At 38.1% G+C, this 23,296-nt stretch overlaps 1 protein-coding gene across 5 annotated transcripts in view; it reads right to left on the minus strand.

Annotated features, from left to right (window-relative positions):
* The window catches only part of NOVA1 (NOVA alternative splicing regulator 1), a 140,920-nt gene extending 121,517 nt beyond the window's left edge, over positions 1 to 19,403 (minus strand). For 2 of the 5 annotated variants that reach the window (XM_027458961.3, XM_027458959.3), the window contains exon 1: positions 16,319 to 16,457. Coding sequence is in view for 2 of the 5 variants with exons in the window: in XM_027458957.3 (XP_027314758.1) it covers positions 16,319 to 16,462; positions 18,348 to 18,483 (280 nt within the window). In the remaining 3 variants the exon portion in view is untranslated. Of the gene's footprint in view, positions 1 to 8,777; positions 8,855 to 16,318; positions 16,463 to 18,347 lie in introns of those variants that run through there. The other 3 variants (XM_027458957.3, XM_027458958.3, XM_027458960.3) reach the window with 3 other exon arrangements.
* Positions 19,404 to 23,296: the final 3,893 nt, after the last annotated feature.

A 23,296-nucleotide genomic window follows, 5' to 3' on the forward strand; every position in this document is an offset into this window, starting at 1 on the left:
ATATGCATAATAACTGGAAAGTCTTTATTTTGTAGGTGTCTTTTACCTTTTTTAAAAGAATCTAACTTCTTTTTATTCAGTCTCTGAGAAAGAAATTTTCAGACATCTCTTTGGCAAGCAAAGACACTTCGCAGCTTTTCCCATTTCTCCATTGAGGAGCTTGGCAGCATCACCTCAGTTGGGGGCAGGTAGAGGGCACAAAAAGGACTACAAATATGAGATTTCATCGTTTCGCCTGGAAGGACAGCAGAAGACCGACTCTACCTAATCCATGAGGTCCTTTCCACGCCTACATTCTAATTACTCACCACAATTACCTTCCCAAAAGCCCTCTCAGCTCCCTCATACACTATGTTGCTTTCAAACATGAAACACAGAAGAACCCCAAGAATAACCTATGTAAGGTAACAGGGATGAGGGCCTAACCACCACCCAGTGATATCAACTCAGTTAATTTCTGTAATTTTTAACAGTATCTGCCAGTGTATCAAGACAAAATTGAGTCAAGTTTCGTTTCCTCCCACACACACACACACACGTGCACATGTTTTTAGGAAGGCAAAGGCTTTACACAACACTAGAAGGTTAATTAATAATCCCCATTGTGGGGTCTCCCTGGCCGACAGGTAAACCCACACAGCCCCTCACCCCCCACACCAGAGTAGGGGAATGAAATAGGAAGAGTGAAAGCAACAGAATTCATGCGTAAACGTAAGAGTTTGACAAGCAAAGGAAAAGAGGTGGAATTAAAACAAAAGAACAAACAAGCAAACAAACAGCACAACAAGCGATGCAGAAGCAGTAACTCACCACCTCCCTGAAACAACCACAGCCCAGCGACTCACCAAGCAAAAAATGGTAACCTAAAATCACTCTCCCCTCTGTTTTATTGCTGAGCATGGCAAAGAACAGCACTGAGTAACTCTTGGTCAGTTCAGCTCATCTGCCTGGCTGTGTGTCCTCCCAGCTTCCCATGCACCAACTTGCTGCATGTTAGAGAAGGCCCTGATGCTATGAAAAACCCATTCATCAACAAGTAGAAGTCATTGTTATCAACACTGCTTCCATCACAAACCTAAAACATTGCATCTTGCGAGCTGGTGTGAAGAACATTAACTCCATCCCAGCCAGGCCCACTATATCCCTAGCAGAACTTACAGCTGGAACTCCCTTCAGCAAATTTATACTCAAGTCTTGCTTTCCTCCCTTGAGTTTTTTCATGTGTGAGGGGTGATTTTTATGCAGCTGGTGTGAAAAAGACAGTTGTTTGTTTTTTGTTTTTTTTTAACAACTGCTCACAACTCTCAAGTGCTTAGGGTTGACAATTTTGCCTTGTTTTATTTTTTATCCCCAAGACAAAAAAAAATGCCTGGGAAAAACATGCTGTATGGAAAAGCAACAGACCTCCTTTCTCCATTATATAAATTTTATTAGAACAAACTTTCTGTATCAGCTGTAGCTGTATTAAAAAGTCTCATAATTCTCAATTAATTAGAAAATTGTAGTAGTCCAAGATTCCACTAAAAATGCAGAAACTTACAGCTAGCTACCTTTTAAGCTATCAGAAGCAGTTTTTCCACAAAGAAAAAGGTCTGCCATCATTACCTACAGGTTCATGAGAGGGAATCAGTATAACAGAATTAACAGCTTTCAGCTGTAAAATTACTAATTCCAATAATACAGTACATTAAACATGCCATTTCAGATATATGCCAACTTAAACTACCACATATGGCATATCTATCTAATTATCACAGTTTGTGTTTTCATATACAGAGCTGTTATAGTTTTTAAACAATGTGTCGAAATGCACCGTTTTATCTGAAAACAGAAAATGCTATCTTTTATAATACTGGTAGGTTAATACTGTATTTTTAACTACAGGTTAAAAAAAATGAAAGAAAAAAGCATCAGAATAAGTCTCTGTAATGCTTTCGTATAATTTCTTATAATTCTTATATATTATATAATTATATATTATATAATATGTATTATATAACGTATATAAATTTAAATATATATAAATATCTTATATATTATATAATTTATAATATAAATATAAAAATTATATATTATATATTATGAATTATGAATTATATAATATTATATAATGTGATATATATATTTCTTATCATTTCTTTTCTGCTTATAATTTCTTTTTATTAGTAACATTAATAGTAACATTAAATTTCTCAAAGTTAATATTTTCATTTTTTCTTTTTCAAGTCTTTAATTCACCTATTGACACACTAAGGCTTAATAGACAATGGACAAATAAAATAATCAAGTTAGGTATTCTCCCAGTTTTGCATATAATTAAAAAAATATCATGAAGTAGCATGTGTACACACATCAGTTGCAGTGAAGACAGACTTCGTTTGTGTTCGTTCTTCATGTGCAATTTGACCTCACTCAAACAATTGCTATTGCAGAATCATACATTCTAATTGCAGTTCAATACAAATCATGCCCTAAATATTTGATTTCAGATTCCCCAGCTGGTGCTTGGTGTCACTTCAGCTGTTCAGAGGGATTTTTTTTGTTTCTTTGTTTAAGCAAGCAAAGAGCTCACATATAAATACCATGAAATATCATGTAATCTTAATTTCTCCTTCTGCAGCTTGTAAACAATACCACATACTATAACATCAAAATGCATATAGAAATGAGAAGTTAACCTCTTAGTAGCCAACTAACTATGCACCAATCAGTGTAAATAGTTGCTTTTTTTTTTTTTTTTTTTGTTTTGTTTTTTTTTTATTATGGAGTATGAAACGTGAGCAAATATTCCACACCAATTTATCAATTGCATTTTCCACCATGTCCTTCAGTTCTCAAACAGTTTAGACGTTTTCTTGATAATTTACTTCAAATAAAATAAGCCAATATCCATATATACTTGCATATATAGTGTCTCACTCTAAAATCACAGATGAGATTATACATACAAGAGAACATACAAGAGTTTAAGAACCACCTCCCTGCTTTTTTCTCTCATTTTTAAATGAGCATTCACTCATTGAGTTTGCAACTACTTTTGCCAAAGGTTTCTATTAGGCACAAAATTAAACAAATACAAAATGATTGCATTTATATTCATTATAAATGCATTTTATATGCATTTATTATTGAATAATAAATATCAATCTCCTCCCTGATAAAAAGTCCAAACAACCCTCTTAAAAATTAAGACAAAATATTTTATGTAATCATAAGGGAAAATAGGACAATTTGATTTCAGGATAATTATTTTAAGTCAAAATTCAGTATTTCCTCAGAATTTATTTTTAGGAAGTTTACCAGTGCCTTTTAACACTTCAGATCAAATCCCTCCCACTAACTGTTTAGATATTTTTTTTTGCTAATTCAGTCAAGCTCCATACTCCAACAATTCTGACTTCTACCTTTAAAAATTAACAGTAAGACAAGTGTGTTGAAACAAAAGAAGTGTAATGCTTCTAACAAAAGAAATTTGCAAATGGAAGGAAATCCTAGAAAGTGTTTTGTTTGAAGAGGATTTGTAACTCATTATGGATTAGATCTCAGGTTTCTCTTCAAAATTAGATCTTTCAGCAAGTGTAGCACACGTTAACAGAAAGACAGTATTTTCCTACAAGGAATTACTGAAAGGACTGAACATATTTAAAAATACATTAAAAAGCCAGCATACATATATAAGGACAATTATTCTTTTAAGATGAAAAAAAATCATTCAGCAAAGCCAAAAAATAAGACAACTATAAAAAGTTTTCATGTTAAATAGTATGAGTTTATGATTTGTCCTGCTTCCGGCATTAAAAGGTTGCATTTATGCATTAAAATTTGAAAAGAACTTTTGAAACAATGTAACTTTCTTGCAAAGAGTCAACCAACTTAAAGAAAGGGTATAAAACTTATCCCAAAACTGCACAATACACGTATTGGCAAGTTCATACTGATAACCTGTATTAAACATGATTATTAAAAACAAACTGAATATAGCTGAAAATATACTATAAGGTGTCCTATACAATCCTCAAAGACATGAGTTATGTTGGTATTCATCATCATTTACTCAACTACATTAAAATTTAATGTAGCAAGAAAGGCATCTCTAAACTGTGATTCAAATTGCTCTATCCAGCTGAGGTAACTTCAATTTAAATCATTTGCAAGGCTACAAAACAGTGAGAACATTCCTTGTTAGGCAAAAGGGAGCAGAAATACTAACTTCCATAGGTGAGTACCAGGAAAAAAAAAAATCCTTTGCTAGAAAAAGAAAAACACTGAGAGATAAAGAAGTCTTTCACCAAAGAATCTAAATCGCCTTGGATTTTTCTGAAGAACCATATACATACTTTATTATTACTATTTTTAGTATACGCTACTATCACCTACCCCTGTATGAAAACAGACCAAATTGGGGCAACATAGACTAGATAATTATTTTGCCTTTTGTAAACTCAGTACTTACCTGAATTTGATGTTTGTAAAGAGAAATTGATAGTAATTTTATTGCATTTGTGTCTCCACTCACTTTCCTGGAAGGCAGTAGCAAATGGAAAGAAATTCTCAATTTCTCCCCTTATACTTGAGAGACAAAAAAAAAATATATTTTCTTTTTTGCTTAAAGTAATAGAACATCAACTATTGAAAGACGCAAGAACCATGTCTCACTACTGTACTCATCTGCACAGATAAAGAGCTTGGACACCTTTAAGAAATATATAACTTCAGAGAAATATTTGATCTCAAGCAACAAAGTTGAAAACAATTATTCAGATTTCGATTAATTCCAAGAAGTCAACCTTACAAAAAATGGGAAGTTTTACTTACCACACAATCTGAATTCATCAAACTGAGAGTGGTAGATACAGTTTACTGGCAGAATTTCCACACAGAATGTCAAGTATAAAAGCAGAGGTTAAAAAATAAAAGGCATCTTAAGCTGCTTAGGAAACAAATTGCAAGTTTTCCAGTGCTTAGAACTTGCTAAACTACAACTTTGAGATTTCAGAAATCAAAGGTTAGTAGAGGGAAACCTTGAAGTTCTAAAGAGTAACTTGCAGATTAAAATTTTAAACTAAATATTTGATGAGCATATGCATGTTTTTTTTGTTTTGTTTTGTTGATTAAATATACCATTCTAAGGATCTTCAGCACTTATAAAATGGCCTGTCCAGCAAGATTCCTCAATTTCCCCCATGGAAGGGGCATGGAAGAGGCATCCCATACCCTGAAGTATGGGTATTGACACCAATCATTTTTACCCAGTCATTTGACACCAGTCATTTTTATGCAGAAAAGCCACCTATTCCAAAATTCAATATGAAAATCATCTTTTGGTTATGAGCAAGACAAAATTTGGGAAGTCATAATCCTCTTAGAATGCAGAATTTAAATATGTGAAAACTGCTATATCCTGAAGGGATTGACACAATGGAACTTGCAAAGGAAAACTTAAAAAATGATACAATATGGAAAGATGAAGTCTACTCTAACATCCTCAAGTATCCTGGCCTTTCCATCTACATAGAGACTTACCTACAAGGATTCCAGAATACCTATTGATCTTTTGATATTGATTATATGTTCAATACACAGTATTTCACATACACCAAGATAATTTCACATGAAATATGCCATCATTCGCTTTTGGTTTGCTAGTAAACTGTATTGCAGTTCATGATTAGTAAATACTAACAGCATTTTTTTCTCTAAATTAGCATTCCAACTTTTCTAGACCTACTGAGATGGGTCATACCACAAATATGAAATTTCTATTAGTTCCTGAAGTATTTGTGTTGACTTCATATCAGACAGTCATATTCAGCCTCTCTGGCCCTCCCAGGTAAGCATACTTGTGAGAATCTCACCATACAAAACCAGTGCTACTGGTACATACTAGAAGACACCAACTCCCCTTATATGCTTTTTTAGTTCAAAGCTTTGTTTTCTCTTTGACAGAGAAAAACATTCAAATTAAGACATTGTCTTGCTACAAAAGAGCATTATGATCACCTATCCTAATCTCCTATGCAACATTTCACAGATTAAATCCCTGCATTATCTCAGAAGCCTGTTTAACTACATGCATATTTTTAGGAAAAGGTCACTAAATTTTAATTATGGTTTTAACATCATAACTCTTAGTAAATTATTGTCATTACTTCTGAAAGCTTATATTGAGAGAAATGAAGACTGGCCATTCCAGTAAAAAAGACAAATACTTAAATAATAGTGACAAATTTAACGATCTTCAGACAGCCAATATAAAGCTGCCAAAATGTACAAGAGGAAACTTCTTTTGAAAAGAAAATCTACAAAAACAATTTTGCACAACATGAAATTCAGCATGTGCCTGGACTGGCCAACACTGGAAGAACAGTAGACACTTATGCACCATACTAGCAAGCCAAAAAGAAGTACAAAAAAATATAAACATGGGATTTGTTTTTCTAATTTTGAGCATATGTATATGTGTTGTAGAAGAGAAAAAAAAAATAAGATACTTATTTTTATAAAACCAGATGATTAAGTTCTGTGCCCTTTTCATGTCTGCACCCTCAAAATCAGGTGGTTCTAAGCTACCAAAGCGTGAAGGACAGAACTAGAACTACTACTAAACATCAAACCAACATGTTTTGAAACAGTAAATACTACTGAAAACACGATCCATTGGATAATACAGAAAAAAAAAAAATCGAGAAAGTTACCTGAAATAAAAATTAAAGTTTACTAGGCATAAATAGGATATTTAATGCAAACACTGGCCTTGCAACCATTATCGACTGTGTCTGTAAGACTAAAATTCATACAAATTTATAAAACACTTGCATAACCTGAAGATTTTTTTTTGTATTTAGACTGTATGGGAAACATAAGGGAGGACAAAAACAGCTGCCCATTTAATTGATTTTCAAAAACACGCCTTGACTCTTAGGCTAGCAGTTGCATGTAGATTTCTAAATACACTTTCTATTCTGTTTTTAGCAACCTGATTTAAAATCTGGCTATCAGAGGCTACCCTGTTTCTTTACAAGTTATTCAGAGAAAGAACACATGATGAACTCAAGGAAAAAGGAAGAGCTGGAAAAGGCCAGGCAAGACAAATAAATGCCTTTCCTATCAAATCTTAGGTTTGCTCAATTATCACACAAAATTGTCCTAACTTTTTTCTGAGCTAAATTTGATATAAAAAAACTTTTTTAGTTTAATGCATCACATTGGCAATTACTAGAACAGCTAGCCATAGATATAGATCCATACAGAACTAGAACGCAGCTTATAAAGTTGTATACTATATATTTTATTATTGTTAAAAGCAGTGCAAATACTAGATGAGCACTTGGCATTATCACCAACCTAAACAAAAATTTTTATTCCTGAAAAAAAAAAAAAAAAGTAAATTTAACAGTTCATTTTTTATTGAGCAATTCAATATGCTAGTATTTATATGCTTGAAGAAGAGTAATCCCAACAAAAACTAGCAGATTTAAAGCGTGCTACACCTCGCAGTAAAAGACTCAGAAATTAGGAAGTGATACAATCATAAGGAGTTTCTGGGAAATCCAATTTTTTATTTTAGATTGTCAGAGCTGCCAAGTGTCCACCTAATACAGTAAGTAGAAGACATACAATGAAGTGTGCACACACATGCAGGACAGAAAGTAAGCCCCATAGATGTTCTGTATCTATCACTTACTGCAATAAATCATTTTTATAAAACTTCACGGCATCCAGTAGCAGCACTTTGTTGCAAACCCTTGAAAATCTGCACTGACAAAATGCCAGAAGAGCCTCTATTGTTCCACAGAAATTCTCTTCAAAGCCAGGACAACAAACTGCTAAAAAGCCACCTTTTTTTCTTTTTTTTCTTTTTTTTTTTTTTGTCTTCCTCAGGAAAAGCAGTGGTAAACTACCACGTTACAAATATTAATATACTATAACTCCAGCTCAGTACCACTGCTAAAACAGTATCCACTGGAATACCTGAACTGCTGCTACTATACACTATCTTATCTACACTCAAGAAACACCAGATTACAGACAGGGACAAAATGTAAACCTCAGCTAGATCAAGCTCCAATCTGGCATATGGCCTAACTGGTCTTTCCTCCCGCTTCCATGCCATGATGTAAATTCACTGCTTAACTCTTTGGGAACACAATCTGGTATAGTTTACGCATATGCATACTGGACACTGAACGAAGTCAGCTAAATGGACGTCTGCCACTTCATACTTGGCTAATGCATCATTTTATATAAATATTTTCAATAATTTTGACTTGAGACTCCATAGTTCTATATCCAGTTAAATATTTGTGAATTTTCACATATAGTTTGAAAAATGAGAGCTTAGAATAAATTAGGAAAATTATAAATTGCTGCTGCCTCTGATTATCTGGTTCTCTACAGATATTTTTCCCTATATTGCCAATGAAGGCTCTTTAAAAAGAACTCAAGTCACTACTTCAAAATAAAACAAAATACATGTATATACAAATCTTCCAAGAACTTTTGAGGTGTGCACTATGGTTCTTGATTCAAGCAAACAGGTGTCACTCTATGAAGTGGGGGAAAAGAGTACAAATGTGTGAAGCTCTTTATGTGGGAAATTACAAGAGAGTTAAATGGCACTGAGCAAGGCACAAAAAGTGCTTTTAAAATAGAAACAAGGGAACATGCAGAGAACCTCAGTATCTAATTTAATGATTGAAAATGCAAAGGCTCCAACTTGTGAAACATTAGCAGCAGCCATGAATTTCACTGTAGTTCTGTATAACAAGTAATCTTACCTGAGTGATTCTCAAAAAAATGTCAACACATCGATTGTATTTTTCATCTGATCCTGTCAATGCTGAGATGACAGGCCCTGCAGGATGCAGTGAGAGATCAATGACGGAAAAACAGGTGTTTAGTCTTTTCACAATCAAAACCTACAAGACGAGGCAAATATGAAATTTTGTCTGAGATTCATGCTTCTTTAACTCTAACAAACACTAATGTTACATAATCAGTTTCATCTACGTATACTGACAACTATCTGTTCTCCTCACTTAGTAGGGACTAAGACAACTGACCCCAAAGGTCATTCATATTACCACTATGTAACTTTGAACCCTGTCTCTAATAACACTTGAAGGAATAGTGTATCTGGTCACACAGCTGGTTACTTACACCAGTTACTTCATACATCAACCTATGTTCTCTGGCCTTTCATGAAGAAAGCTTAATTTTGCCCATTAATCACGGAGAGTACTTAAACCTTACATGAAACTTATTGCAATTCAGAAGTCAAGACAAGCAATGCATAATGGTATCGCTCATAACCAGCTCAACTGAAGAGTGGCAAATTCATGTTCAGAAGTCACAATGGCATCCTAGCATTTTACAGTTCGGATCTGGCTTCCACAGACATGTTTCCAAATACTGCCTTAAACTGACATTTCAATCACACCAGTTAAGTGCCTCCAAATGAATGTTAATGCTTGGCTATAATCAACAAGAACAGAATGTTTAATATTAAGTAAACCCCAATCAAATGCAACCATAATTAGTTAACAAATACATTATAGTGAAAACATGTCAATATGGGGGGATGGGGAGAATTTAGATAGCTGACATTTTATTATGCCTTAAAACCATTTAATATTTCTACTAAATAAAATTTAAACACAAAGTATCCTGATGATCACTTCTTTCACTTACAATACAAGCTACACAGCTAATCCTTAAAATCCCAATTTGGGAAGCAAAATCAAAAGAAAAATAGGATGAAATAGAGTTCTTACACATCTGTAGTGTAACACTCTAGGCTAAACTCCGATTTGGTATTTCCTTTGGGGGATGGAACAACAGAACGGCCCTGAACACCAGGATAAACATAAGAAACCTGATAGTTTCTTAAAGCTGTGTCATGCAGGCAAGATAGTAGTTATCTCTATAGTAAATTAACAGATTTGCTCATGTACATTCATTTATTCTGACTGCCAAATACCAAATTCCAATTTTACACGTTTCCACACTGCTGCAAATCCTCAAAAGCATCACAATACTGATCTATCCAATACTATCAACTACTATACCCTACTACAAAGCGTACTAGAGTACGCAATAAATTAATACCAGACAAATATAAAATGCATGTTCAAAGTGAAACAGAAGTAAAGGTAATTTGCCATTAAGCATTTGATTTTATTGACTCTCCTCCCACTCCATTTGTTTGAACACCATAGCTATTTTCATTTACAGACAATTGTATTTGTTGTCAGAATAAACACAAATATTTTTTTTAAGTACATTGTAACACTGACATTTCACTAACATGTTTAACAGCTTCGCTATTCCACAGATATTTGACACAGGAAAACCGTATTACAGTTTTAAGTTGAAGCACAGTATGGATTTTAGGCTAGTATCAAACAAATCCAATTAGAAAACCGAAAGGCCTTCCCAGAAACATGGCCATCAGCAAGACTCAAAACGAAGCTTTTCCATTTCTAGTACACGTTGCGCTTTATACCATGGCACTGCAGCCACTGAGGGTCAGATTAATTAAGACCAAGAGCAGCTGCAGTGCAACGTGAGAAGCACGCTGCCACAGCCCTCACCAGTCCAGCCCAATTACCTGCAGCATTCCAGCACCGGACAACTGACAACTACCACTCTCCTCACCAGGTCATTAACTCCCGCTGGCCAGTCGACAAACATTAAAAAACAAACTAACCTCTTTTTAAGATGGACTGAAAAGCTGATTGCACCTGCTGTAGGATGCAATGATGAATCCCAGCGAGATGTTTGTCAGTCAAATCTGTACAGATGTTGCTTAACTTTATGCTAGAGCTGTATCCAAAGACGGAAATGAGACAGCCATCAGGCACAAGCCCTCCTCCCAAATCCCTCTATGCTCTATTTCTAATAGCTGGTCTGACAAATTTAGTAAATCCAAGGTCTCCTTTCCTAGCCTACTGATCACTGATTAAATAAATTCCCTGGTCAACTACAGAGGAAAGTATCTGGAGTTAATGCTGTTGATTAATGAACTAACAATATCACAGCATTTGAGAAAGGTATTGATTGCTCCAGGATACAGCCTCTAAGAAAAAAAGAAAATTTTTCTCTTACTGCATAAGGGACAAACAGAAAACAATTACAAGATTCAGTCATTTCCTGATTATATTTTCTAAATATTAGCTCCAAGACCTATGCTCCAAACACATCCATAAAAACTTTGATCTGTCTGCGAAACACTAAGTCTTGTACAGAAACGTAAAACTTCGTGAAAAGCAGAAATTTTAAATTATTAGTTTTTACAGACTTCTGCTATTTTTCTTAATCACTTTTCCCCCAGAACTTACAAGTCCATAATATAGATGCACTTAAGGAATGCAGAAATTTCTGCTTTGCAGAAGCCTCAATTTAATGAAGAAGTAAATACGTAATATCGTCACTAGCACATTCATCTACATATACACTTTCTTACCTATTGAGAATCATTTATTTTCTCAACTCCATTGAAGACTACAGTGAGAAAAACACAGAAAAGCTGAACTTGATAGAAAATAGTATTTCCTCGTGACCTGTCCTTTATTTTGCCAAACAACTGCATGCATAAGAAGTACCTTTTATTAAGGTTAACTAATTATTTCATATCTATCACCCTTCTTACACTAGACAAAGACACAGCATTTTCTTGCAAACCACAGAGTCATTTGCCATGTAAAAGTTTATTCGCTCAAACATAAACATCAGTGTAAAATTTCTACCTAAACTTCTCAAAATTTTTCTAAACCTGTCAAATGAGAAGCTGCTGAATTCACACTGGGTCAAATTAGATAGGTAACAATCTCAAGATTAGATGAAGTTATTACACAGTCAGTTTCAGCTTCCTTTTAAATGTAAAATGTACTAAAGATCTGCAGTCTAACAAGCTAACTTTTTTTATTCTGTTCCAGTAACTAGGCAACTGACAACTGTCCAACTGAGAATTATCTCTCGGAACAGCTGGCAACCAACACTTGGGATTATTCCTGTTGGTTTTTTTTTGTTTTTTTTTCCTAGTAGAAAGATCAGTAATTACAGCTCCTTTAGAGCTGTGTAGGTTTGTAAAGAATCCACCTCCAAAATCTCTACTCATTATTTAGTCATCTCCCCAGTTCCTTTATACCAGAAGTTGGTCATATCAGTAAATGTTTACAACAGAATCTTAAAATCTTAGATTTATATTTATAAAGTCTCTACTTAGCCCATGTCAATATCTTGAAAAAAGGATAAATACCAAGAATAAAACTGGGATGCAATTACTGACGTATGACAACCACCTCCAAGGAACCATGACAACAGATTGCTAACTCCAATCTAGCTTTTAGCTGTCTTATTTCTCCTTTATTTTTTATTCTCCTCCATAGCTGAAATACATTATTTCACTGACACTATTTCAAGTGTTGATTTTTAAAACTGATTCTTTTCACTACAAGACTTCAGATTATTTTCTGTGGTTAATGAACTGACATACTGATTTCTAAATAAAAAAAATAATGGTGAACCAAGCTTGATATATTATACCTTCCCCCTCCCTAACTGTTAAATAGGGGTAATGAAGCTAGAAAGTGAGCTTAATTATAAATTCCTCTGGTTAATTGTACGTTCGATAAATTTGAAAGGTTTTGTAGGAGTCATAATAATATAATTTTCCAAAGGACACATGCATAAAGATTTGGTAAAACACAAAACATTTTGAATACAAGTCACTGTAAAAACATAACAGACACACATTTCATACACTCTCTACATGAGGCAGGGGAAGGAAACTCTGACCTTCTGTATTCTCCAAATATTTAGAGAACATTACTAATTAGAAATCTGTTACAAAAACAACACAGCTACTCTATTGTTAAAAGTAGTAAAACCTTATCCCCATTTAATTATGTTTTTATTAATCTCTGCTCTTAACATGATCTAATTTAAGTACACACATGACTTCATATTCCAATAAATTAAAAAACACTGACCGAGCTCAAATTCACTCAAGCACCAAGTTCAGATCAGGCAAGATCCTGTTGCAAGATAAACAACATGATGCGATGTAACATAATTTTGTGTGTGTGTGTGTGTCTGTGTGTGTGAGTGAGAGAGAGCGAGAGAGAGAGAGAGCGAGAGAGACTTGGGGGGAGTGCTCAATGGAAAAAAAAATACGTATGTCCACAGTAGTTTTCAGTCCAGGGCTCACTACAATTCAGAATGGAAGAACAGATAAAACAATGAGAGCTTAATACAACAAAAATACTAACTTCTATATTGTTCAAAATACAACCATACATAAACATAGGCCCACAGAAGGGCCAGCTTTATGAGTTCACTTTATTGATATTAAAACAGAATGGCTGTGTCAGTATTTAAGTTTTGGACCAGAACTCACTAGTCAATACACACACTATACTTCTCTGAAGAAGGAATCAGCGCCTATTATTTTACAAATAGGGCGTATTTTTGCCAGTCTAACTTCATTACCACAATATAGGAACAGGACTGAAGAGAAAGGAATTGGGAATAATTTAAGCACAATATCCAAGTTTAAATTGCAGAAGTCCAAACAATTAGAAAAAGTCAGCTGGTAACCTGGAAAGAGAACAATAAGTTGTGTACTCCAAAAATAAAACTCTAGTGGACAGTAATGTAATTATGTAGTGTTTCCTATTTTGTGAACTAAAACGTTCAGTGAAAGGCTGATTTTTTTTCCTTCAATGTCTTGTAATTAGAGCTGCCATGTAATTCTTCAGTAATTATGTCACCTTTTGATGCACAAAATTAATTCCAACAGAAATCAGTCTGCATACTGAAGTCCTATATCACAGGAAAAAGAAAGAACACTATTAGATCATAGGAACTATGCATGACTTCTGTATTACATCCAACTTCCTCCTTTCCAAACAGCAACTTACTCAGACTGTGCTAAAACTGTTTTGGAAAAAGGAAAAAGTTTCACAGAAACTTCAGTGAGCAAACATTCCATAACGAAATGTACATTAATCGCATTTCTAGTCACATGCATAAATAGAATAGAGTAACCAACTTCTATTATGAAACCAGAATAATTGGTTATGAAACTCTGGAAGAAAAATAAACCATCTTTATATTAGCTATTACACAAGGTACATCTTCCCTAATGCTGTACAAGCATGAGAGTCTGCAAGAAACCCAAAAGTTATCAGCTTAGGGAATGCCAGGACCTCCAAAAATTCCATGGGCTTGTGGTCAAACGCAAACAAAGACTAAGAAGAGCTAGCCACAAGGGAGTCCATTTCTCAGACCTGTGCCATGCTTTAGCAAGTATCAGTCACAAACTTCTTTAAAACACTCATTTGCAATATGACAACATGGCTGCAAACTCAAAGCAGACTGTCTAAAGTCAAACTGGAAGTTCATTTGCACCTGTTACACTGAAATTGACTAAGCATTACTGCCCTTGTTATTACTATTACTGATTTTAAGAGATAACATGTTTGTTGCAAACATTTTTACTAGCGTCATTCTAGATTGCTAATTTTTATTTTTCAAAGGTTCCTCTGCTACTACTACTGCTATATCTTTACAATTTGCTACACAAAGAAATATATAATTCTGATTTAATCAGAAAACAGAAGAAATATGCTAGAGTACTGAACAAAAGATCTAATCTTTGGAGCGTCCTTTCCAACAGAGTGTAAATAAACTGTAGTAAAATGAAAAGGCTTGTAATTTGGTATTTGGAATATTCTTCATAAACACCAATTTTCTGTAACATCCTTGCATATGTGATACCACCTCATGTATAATGCAGAAAATCTATTTCATTTTCATCTATTGACAGTGAATTTAATTCACTATTGCGGCTCTTTACGCAGATTATGTTATTAATTCTGCAATCAGGCTCTTTTGAATGCTTTTATTTCTTCCAAGAGTTTTCACAATCCTACATTGATTTTTTTCCACCCTACCATACCTTTCAAAATAAAGGACCTTATTTGCTAACTTTCTCAAAGGGGAAAGAAAAGTAAAAAAGAAAAAAATTCAAAGACAACAAGCATCAGTTTATAAACTGTATCTTTCAGCAGGAAAACCTATACACACTACTTTAACCTTTGTCATGTGAGTATTATAAACTGCATTCATTAAGGAGACATACAACAGGTGCATTACAATTTCCTTAACAAAAATCATCATCGTAAAGAGACCACAATCTCTCTATTAATAAAAAAAATCCACTTCTGCCTGACACTAAAGTTAGAAGACAGGAAAAGCTAAACACTAACACATTAGCGTTCTGCTTATGCCCATACCAACTACCTTCACTATTTTACAGGATTCAGTCATCTTGTTAAAATGGATCAAATGCAAAACAGTTCTAATTTTTCCAACAGAAAAGTCAGTAACACCTACTCAATTCTAAACCACCAGCTATTCTTCAAAATAAAATCAAAACACCAAAAAGAGAATTAGTTACATTATTATTTTGTATCAATTTACAAGAACTCCTCTAGAACACAGTTCAATTACAAAATGTTTTTTTGTTTATCTTTAGGAAAAAAATATTTAATTACAAAAGCTAAAATCTTGTGTATCATTATGTAAGACCCCCCCCCCATTTAGAAATCTTAAAGGAGAAATACTAATTCAGATTTATTATTGTTGTCATACACCAATATTAAAAACCTGTTTCTTGTGCATAAATACAGCTGATACAAAATACTTGTATCTTTATTTGTCCCAAGCATTTCACTTTTATAATAGTTTTCCTCCACCATCGAGATAAACATAATATAAAGAATACCTAAAGAGCAGCACTTGTCCTCTTTCCTTCACTCCAGAGCCAGTGAACAAAGCAATGAGGCATAAAGAAGGTACATAATGGATTTAAAGTAAATGGCCCATTCTTTAAGAGGCAGCCTCTCAATTTTACTCATTCTAGCTTAATTGTCATTACAATGTCTGGAAACTTCAAACGAACAATTATTTTTACGCCAGCTGTCAAGTTGGTTCCTTAAAGCTCGATTTTTTATTTTTTAACTAAAAAACAAAGCAACCAGAAAATGCTTATGATTTTCTCTCAGAAACACTGCAAACATCTTTAAACATATTTCAAGCAGTTCAATTACTAGATAGTAACCATTTCATTTCATAGTCCAACTAAGTCAGAACATTTATATTCACTGTTGCACTTCGTAGAATACTTTTTTGATAAATATCGCTTCCAGTAGCACTAGATGCTTAGTCGCCAACATTTGAAACACACTGACATGACATGTACATACATCCCATGGGATTTAAAAATAAAGAACTGGCTAATTTTTGCACGTACCTGGGTAAAAATCTTTGGATTTAGACAGCTTGATGGTGGCCCCAGTCTCTTTCTGCAACTGAACAATTGTCTGTCCTCCCTTCCCAATTATAGATCCAGCAGCATAACTAGGTATGAGGACCTTTAGAAAATATTGGCCATCCTCTGAAAAATTGAGATATGCATGGTTAATATGGGTTTAAAACTTTGATTCCCCCCCAACCCACCCCCCGACCCACAAATAAAACGTTACATCTTTAAACTCATCCAGTAATTCATGCATTTACATCTAACCAGTTGCGTCATTCTGCAAGACACATTTGGACTATGCCTTTGACATTTTACAATACGTATATTTATTCTAAGCAAATTACAGAATCCATATATATTCCTTAATTCTGTAAAAGAATAAAATCAAAGTTGTATTCCAAAGGTGGATTTTTTTCAATTTTTCCACTGATAACCACAGCACACAGAAATGATTGGACCCCTTTTTAAAAAAAGGGAACCCTGCGCAAAAACGTGCCTAGTGACAACTACAACCTTGCTTGAAAATACTGCAAAAGAAATGCCAAAATTAAGAAGGAATGAATTGTAAATTCTGATGGGCTATTTGTTTGTCATTAGCAAACACATGAGAATAGCAATTAGCTATTGCATGCATTCTTCTTAAGTGAGCAAAACGACTACTCTGCTACCAAATAACCCACCCAAAATGTGGGGTTTTATTCCAAGCATTTCAGCCATTGCCAAGAAAACAACTCAACATGGTGCGGATGGGATCACTTGCCTAAGTAATCCTGATGTATTCCTTTAACACTTCTTAAGCGACAATGATCTCTTTTAAGCTCATTAATTAAAGGACATTAAGAAGAATTTTTCCCAATTGATCAAAAGCCTAAGTCACTTATTTCAGATACACTTAAAAGGTGACAAGACAATACCAGTCCTCCATCCACCACTAGCATTAAAGCACACAATCGGATCAGGAAAAATATATATGAAATGAATGAAAAATACAAAATTAAAATGAAAAGGATTTCCAGTCTGATTCAACAACTGAATCAGCCTTGGAATCATCAGCGCTACCATCCCAATTTTAAATCCAGAGACACTGAAGTCTGAGAAACCTTCTGCAACCAGCTGTGTAAAGTGCAGGAGAATAAGGGTTAGTTCATTCCCCAGACTTGGGTTCTCCCCAGTAATTATGTGCATGTCCCATTTGCTTGAATATTAAGATTTGTATCAGGAAATCTGTTCTACAAAGTTGTTGTGTGTTTGTTTTTTTTTTTCCTAGGCAAGAGGAGCAATACAAGTTCACCTCACTTTTCTTATTCACGACTAGGAGTTCCTGAAGCAGTGCCTGTGTGTGACAATAGTGCCCATCCATATTAACGTAGCCGGCCGTGAGATGCTCTGCGCACAGTTAGCCTGCTGCTCTTAATATCGGGCAAACGAATTCACCTCCGCCTCGGTGCATTGTTATGACGACTCCAGCGCAAAGGAAGGGAGGCGATGCTGGTCCCGTTATAACTCATCTCATCCGGGCAGGGCAGGATGCGAGCCGCCGAGCCCCCCGGCGGAGTGACGGCTCCCCCCTTCCGCCAGCCAGCCCTCGCCCCCAGCCAGACAAACAAACGCCGCGCACACACACACGCTGACAATAGCGGCGAGGCCGAGGAGGAGGAAAAACGCAGGGCAAGGCTGAAATTCAACTTGTGACCTGGAGGATGCGAAGGGAGGGAAGCGCGCCTGCCGCCTCCTTCCAGACCATGGCGAAAAGGGCGAGGGGGGCTGCGGGAGCCCCCTGCGCGCCCCCCTCCCCGCCGCGGGGCCACGGCTCCGCAGCCCCGGCGTGGATATTAAATAAAAAGCCCGGTAGATGCTGAAAACCGACGCCATTTTGATGAATGATAACATTAGAGAAATGGGAATGCTTGGGGGGGTTGAGGGGGGGGGGGGGCGAGGGGGAGGCAGGCAGGTAGGGAAGGGGAGAGGAGAGGAGAGATGGGTGGGCTGGGCGGGGGGAGGTGACGGAGGCTATACCCACCGCCCGTGTTGGTCCTCTTGGTGCTGCCGGCTTCGGGGGGGGCTTCCAGCGGTCTTTTCCGGGAGTCCGGCGGGTCCAGGTCTATGGGAACCCCAGTGTGGGTCCCGTTCTGCTGGATGGGAGCTGCCGCCATCATGTTTGCTGCTTCTCGGAGGAGAATTGTCTCTTCCCTTCTGTGGTGGGGGGGCAGGGAGGGAAGGGGGAGGAGGAGGAGGAGGAGGAAGGGGGAGGAGGAGGAGGAGGAGGAGGAGGAGGAGGGGAGGGGGCTCGTCCCGTTCTCTTGTCCTTTTCGAAAATGTAGAGCTAAGCTCGGCGTTGCCGAGGATGCTGCGCGCCTTGTTTATCTGGCACCCGGGGGGAGGGAAGGGAGAGGAGAGGAGAGGAGGGAGGGAAGCGGGCAGCGCTGGCTGGAGGAGCAGCTGCAGTGCAGTGTCAGGAGATGAGGAGAAGGGAGACAGGGGAGCGAGGGGGGCGAGAGGGAAGAGAGAGGGGGAGAGGGGAGGAGGAGGAGGGAAGAGAGTGAAAAGAGTAAGACGGGAGGAGGAGAGGACAGAGTGAGTGGGAGAGGAGAGGAGGGGAGAGAATGGGAGAGGAGAGGAGGGGAGCGAGAACGAGTGAGACAGAGGAGGAAGGGGAGGGAGGGGGAGCGGGAGGAGGGAAGGAGGGAGGGAGCGAGCGGTGTAAATGGTGGGCGAGGGAGCGAGGGGGAGATGATTCACGCCGCCTCCGAGCCCCCTCTGCTCCCTGCCTGCCCTAGCGCCGCTGCCGGGCTCTCATGCTCCCCCTCGCTGCCGGGCTGGGGCTGGGGGACGCGGGGGTGTGAGTGTGTGTGTGTGTGTGTGTGTGTGTGTGTGTCTGGGGGCGTCCCTGGCTGCGCGGCGGGGCTCCGCTCCCGCCCCAGCCCCAGCCTCGCCGCCTCCTTCGAACGCCCCGGCAACCGCCTGCCTCGGCCGGCCGCGGGCACGGGCCCGCCGACCTCGGCTGCGCCGCAGAAACCCCCGAGGCAGGAGAGGTTAGACCCGGGGGGGGGCAGGCCGGGTAAGGGGGAGGCAGGGGGTGGACGGGGGCGGGGGGGGGGGGGGGGGGGGGAGTGAGTAAGGCTGGTATAAAAAGGGAGGGCGGGGCTTGCCGCCAAGACAGGCGGGAGGTACGGCCAATGGGAACAAAAGAGAGCGAGGCTGGGATTGAAGGACGCAGCCAATCGCGGGGCGCGAGTGGAAGAGCGGTTGGGGGGGGGAGGCGGGGGCGGTTTAACCGCTGCGGCGGGGGTGCGGGCTGGTGGTGGGGAGGGAGGGGAGGCTGGGGAGGATAGGCCGCCTCCCGCCCCGGGAGGGTCCCCGCCGTGATGCGGCGTCACCTGGGTTACGCGCAGCGCCTTATAGGCCCGCAGCGGCGGGGGAGGACGGCTGCCATCGCCTGAGGAGGCGCGGGGAGAGCCGAGCCGGGCAGGGCCGGGCCGGGCTCCGTCCTCCTCCCGGGCCAGGGGGTGCGGAGCGGCAGCGCTGCGCTGGGAGCCTGGGACGCGGCAGACTGCGTGCTGCGGGCTTGTGGCGAAGCATAATAAAGATATTATTTTCGTGCCGTGACAGCTGGGCTAAGCCGGGGCTGTGCGACGCAGCGCTGCGTTCCTTACGTAAATATTTAATGGGAAAGGCGAAGACGTTTCCCTGCAGCGAAGGCTGTTCCCGTTTAGAAATTTCACAGGGTTCGGCTTAAAAAAAAAAAAAAAAAAGGAGGAAAAAAAAAAAAAAGGTGCTGGTAGGGGAGGGGTGGCAGGGCTCGGGGGGATTGCCTCCGTGCCGCACGAGCACTTTTGCTCGACTCTTTGTTGCTTAATCGACTCCTTGCCTTTGAAAAAATTAGCGGAGTGGTGTAAGCATAGCTGTGGCGGTCAGCACTAGAGCATCCATTCTGTGCAAAATCTGGAAATGCGCATTTATTGCATTAAACCGTTCTCTGTGCTAAATTCGTACTGCCACGAGTGTGTACAGAATGGCTGCTGACTGGAGTCCTCTCACAGTGCGAGCTTAAAACCCGACTATTTGTGGATGAAATCCAGTTTCCATTCTGAGTTCCCAGGGAGACTCTGCCTTGGTTTCAGTAATCACTTATTATTAATGCTGCCCAAAACAATATTTAGAGCTTAAAATACAACTTTCATGCATAATATATAACACAGCACATCCCCTTATAAATCCTTATAAATTATGAGCCAGATAAGCTAATATGCTATAGGATATTAATACATGGGCTTTTTAACATCTGAACAGACTCCTGCCCAAAAGCATTCACAAATTAAGAAGCCAATCTAGCGTTGTAAATAGGAAACTTTCAATGACTTCTTTGGGAATTGTGTCTCGAGAATGCAGTATCTAGCCTCCCGGGCAGATGAAACAGATGCAGCAGTTTCAGTAACAAGCTGCATGTATGGTCAGTAAAAATATTGTATAAAAGTGGAACTTTCCTACTCATCATGTACCCTTTGTATCTAAGATACTCTGACTCATAATTGCTTAGTTTACTGACTGAAATACAATTTTAGGCTTCTGTTACCTTGGCAGTTGCTGACACAATTATGGTACAGCAAGCTGGGGACTGTTCTGGCTCTTCCATTTTCTTTACTAAGTTCCAGTTGAAGAATTTTAATTAGTATTTGAGCCAGAAAGAGCGTGGCATGACTTTAAAATCTCCGGTCCAGTTTGAAGGGTCATCAGTCTTACGGAGCTCTTTTTATTCGTAAACTGAGCAAATGACAGAGAAAATCTTGAAGACAAAAATAAAAAACAATGTTCAAGTGAAGCCATCTTTAGTTAATTTCCGCAGTGGAACTGTACAAATTATAACACTGCTCCCTTTATCTCACTGAACATGCCCCATTCATCTGTAGTAACGTGGAATCAAACAATTCTCTTGTTTTAAGACCACATCTGTTTTACTGTGTCCCCCACACCAATTTTAATTATGTGGCAGATCTGATTGGATTCAGCACCTGCAAGTCTTCCCTTTGGGAGCTCCAATTAGTTTATAAAACATTTAGTTGATTACATTCTTTAAACAAAAGTATTGTTTCATCCTAACAACAGGAATATTGAAGTGTAGAATAAAAAAAAAAAAAAAGGTTTTAATGTGATAAGCAGAGTGTATGTTGTGTATCTATCTTCCATAAGCTCAGAGGAAAATGGTAATCCTGAAACCTAATTTCTTCAGACTCAGCAGATGTCTGTCCTGTGTTAGTCTGTTTCTTCACAAACAGCTGTCTCACAAGTGCCTCCCCTTGTCTTTACAGAATGTCTTTTGTTTAATAATTTCCTGATATGTTATCTCCCAGTCCCACTAAGACAAGCTTTTTAATTTTTTTTTTTCTGGTACCTATAAGTAGACTATAGGTTTTAAAGAATTTAACTAAAGCTACAGAACTACCCTCTCAGATGGTTTCTTAGTAGTGGTTCTATTTAACTAAGCAAATATCTGCATATAATTAACATTTCAGCAACTATTAATTTAATAGTAACAAGATTATTAGTTACTACAGATACAGCTTCAGAATACGCTTATGTAAACACACCGCCTGTGACAGCCAGTAACCTGCCTGGAGCAGCGATATTGAGGTCTCGGGGCATATGTCAGAAAGCGCAGCCCTCTAGTGGCAGAGGTCACAGGTAGTTTTTGCAAGCTGTGTTTTTTTTCATGGGAGGTGGGGAATGAAATGGGTGTTAGGAAATTCGCAAACAACCCCACTACTCTGCGGTACTCTCAGCCTCGTGCATTTTTTGTGGTCTGAAGTAGCAGTGGAAATAGTTGTGGAGGTGTACTGGGTGGTGGGTAAAACCACCACAGGAGGCTTGTGCTACAGCTTTGTCCCCACTTCACCATGATTTCTATGGAGAAAGAACCAATGGAAAAAATAAATAATTATCAGCATTTTTTTCCCCACTCTCTCATCTGCTGATCCGTGTTTCTTTTTCAAACAGCTCCAGACTGGCATATCTAACCAATGTTCGGTTCTGGCATCTTGATTCCTTTTCCTGTTTCTTTATCTCCTACCAGCTAATATGTTCTATAGCTTCAGAAAGAGTTAATTCACTGGTAGAATGGAATACAAGTTCAATTTGCCAGCCTTATTTCTAAGAACGCACTTGGCTGGTGAAGGTGTGGGTGGTTGTGTTCGTACTAAACTCTTCCACAGGCATGAGAGCAGTCCTTAGAAAGGAAAGGGATTAGGAAGAAACATAAACCAAAGTAATTAAATATGTATTTTAACAAATAGAAATTCACAGGATAACTGGCGTAAAGTTGTAGTAAACACCTCCTAATTGGATAAGCTCCACTGAGCATCAAAATGTGTGGATCAGATGAATTAATGTGAGCAGTATTAGGGACTGATTCACATTTTAGTGGTTCAGTGACCACCTTAGGAACCAAACTCAACCTTCTGTTTCTTTTAGAGGTGATGGATACTTCTCCTCTGGCTAATAGAATGAACAGTTTGTTTTTCCCCTTATTGGAAACATGTCAGAGCCCAATAATCATTAAATTAAAAAATAATACCTCTTAAACATCCAGCTTAGGTAAAAGAAAACAGGTTTGGTCTTTGTCCAAAATAATGCCATTATTACTGGGAGTTTTTCATTATCGAACAATTGCTGTGATGCCTGGCAAAGCTCTGCTCCACTAAACCTACAGTTAGTTACAAACAAAAAATCTAATTTTCTCTTTCAAGTCTTTAACTTCAGCTTTCTGTTTATGAATTGTTTTCTTTGATAGTCTAACGGTCACACTATTATCATTCTTGATTCAGCTATCCAATTGTTCTTTGTTTAAATATTGAATTATCAGTAAATATTTTTAAGTTTCAGTGGAATTTCTGGATTACGGCAATGTTAATCTTAGGAAGATTAAACCCAGGGCTAGAGGAAAAAGCTAAACATCTCTCATTTTGACAGAAAAGG

This window comes from Anas platyrhynchos, chromosome 5 (assembly GCF_047663525.1).
Source record: "Anas platyrhynchos isolate ZD024472 breed Pekin duck chromosome 5, IASCAAS_PekinDuck_T2T, whole genome shotgun sequence".
Lineage (NCBI taxonomy): Eukaryota > Metazoa > Chordata > Aves > Anseriformes > Anatidae > Anas > Anas platyrhynchos.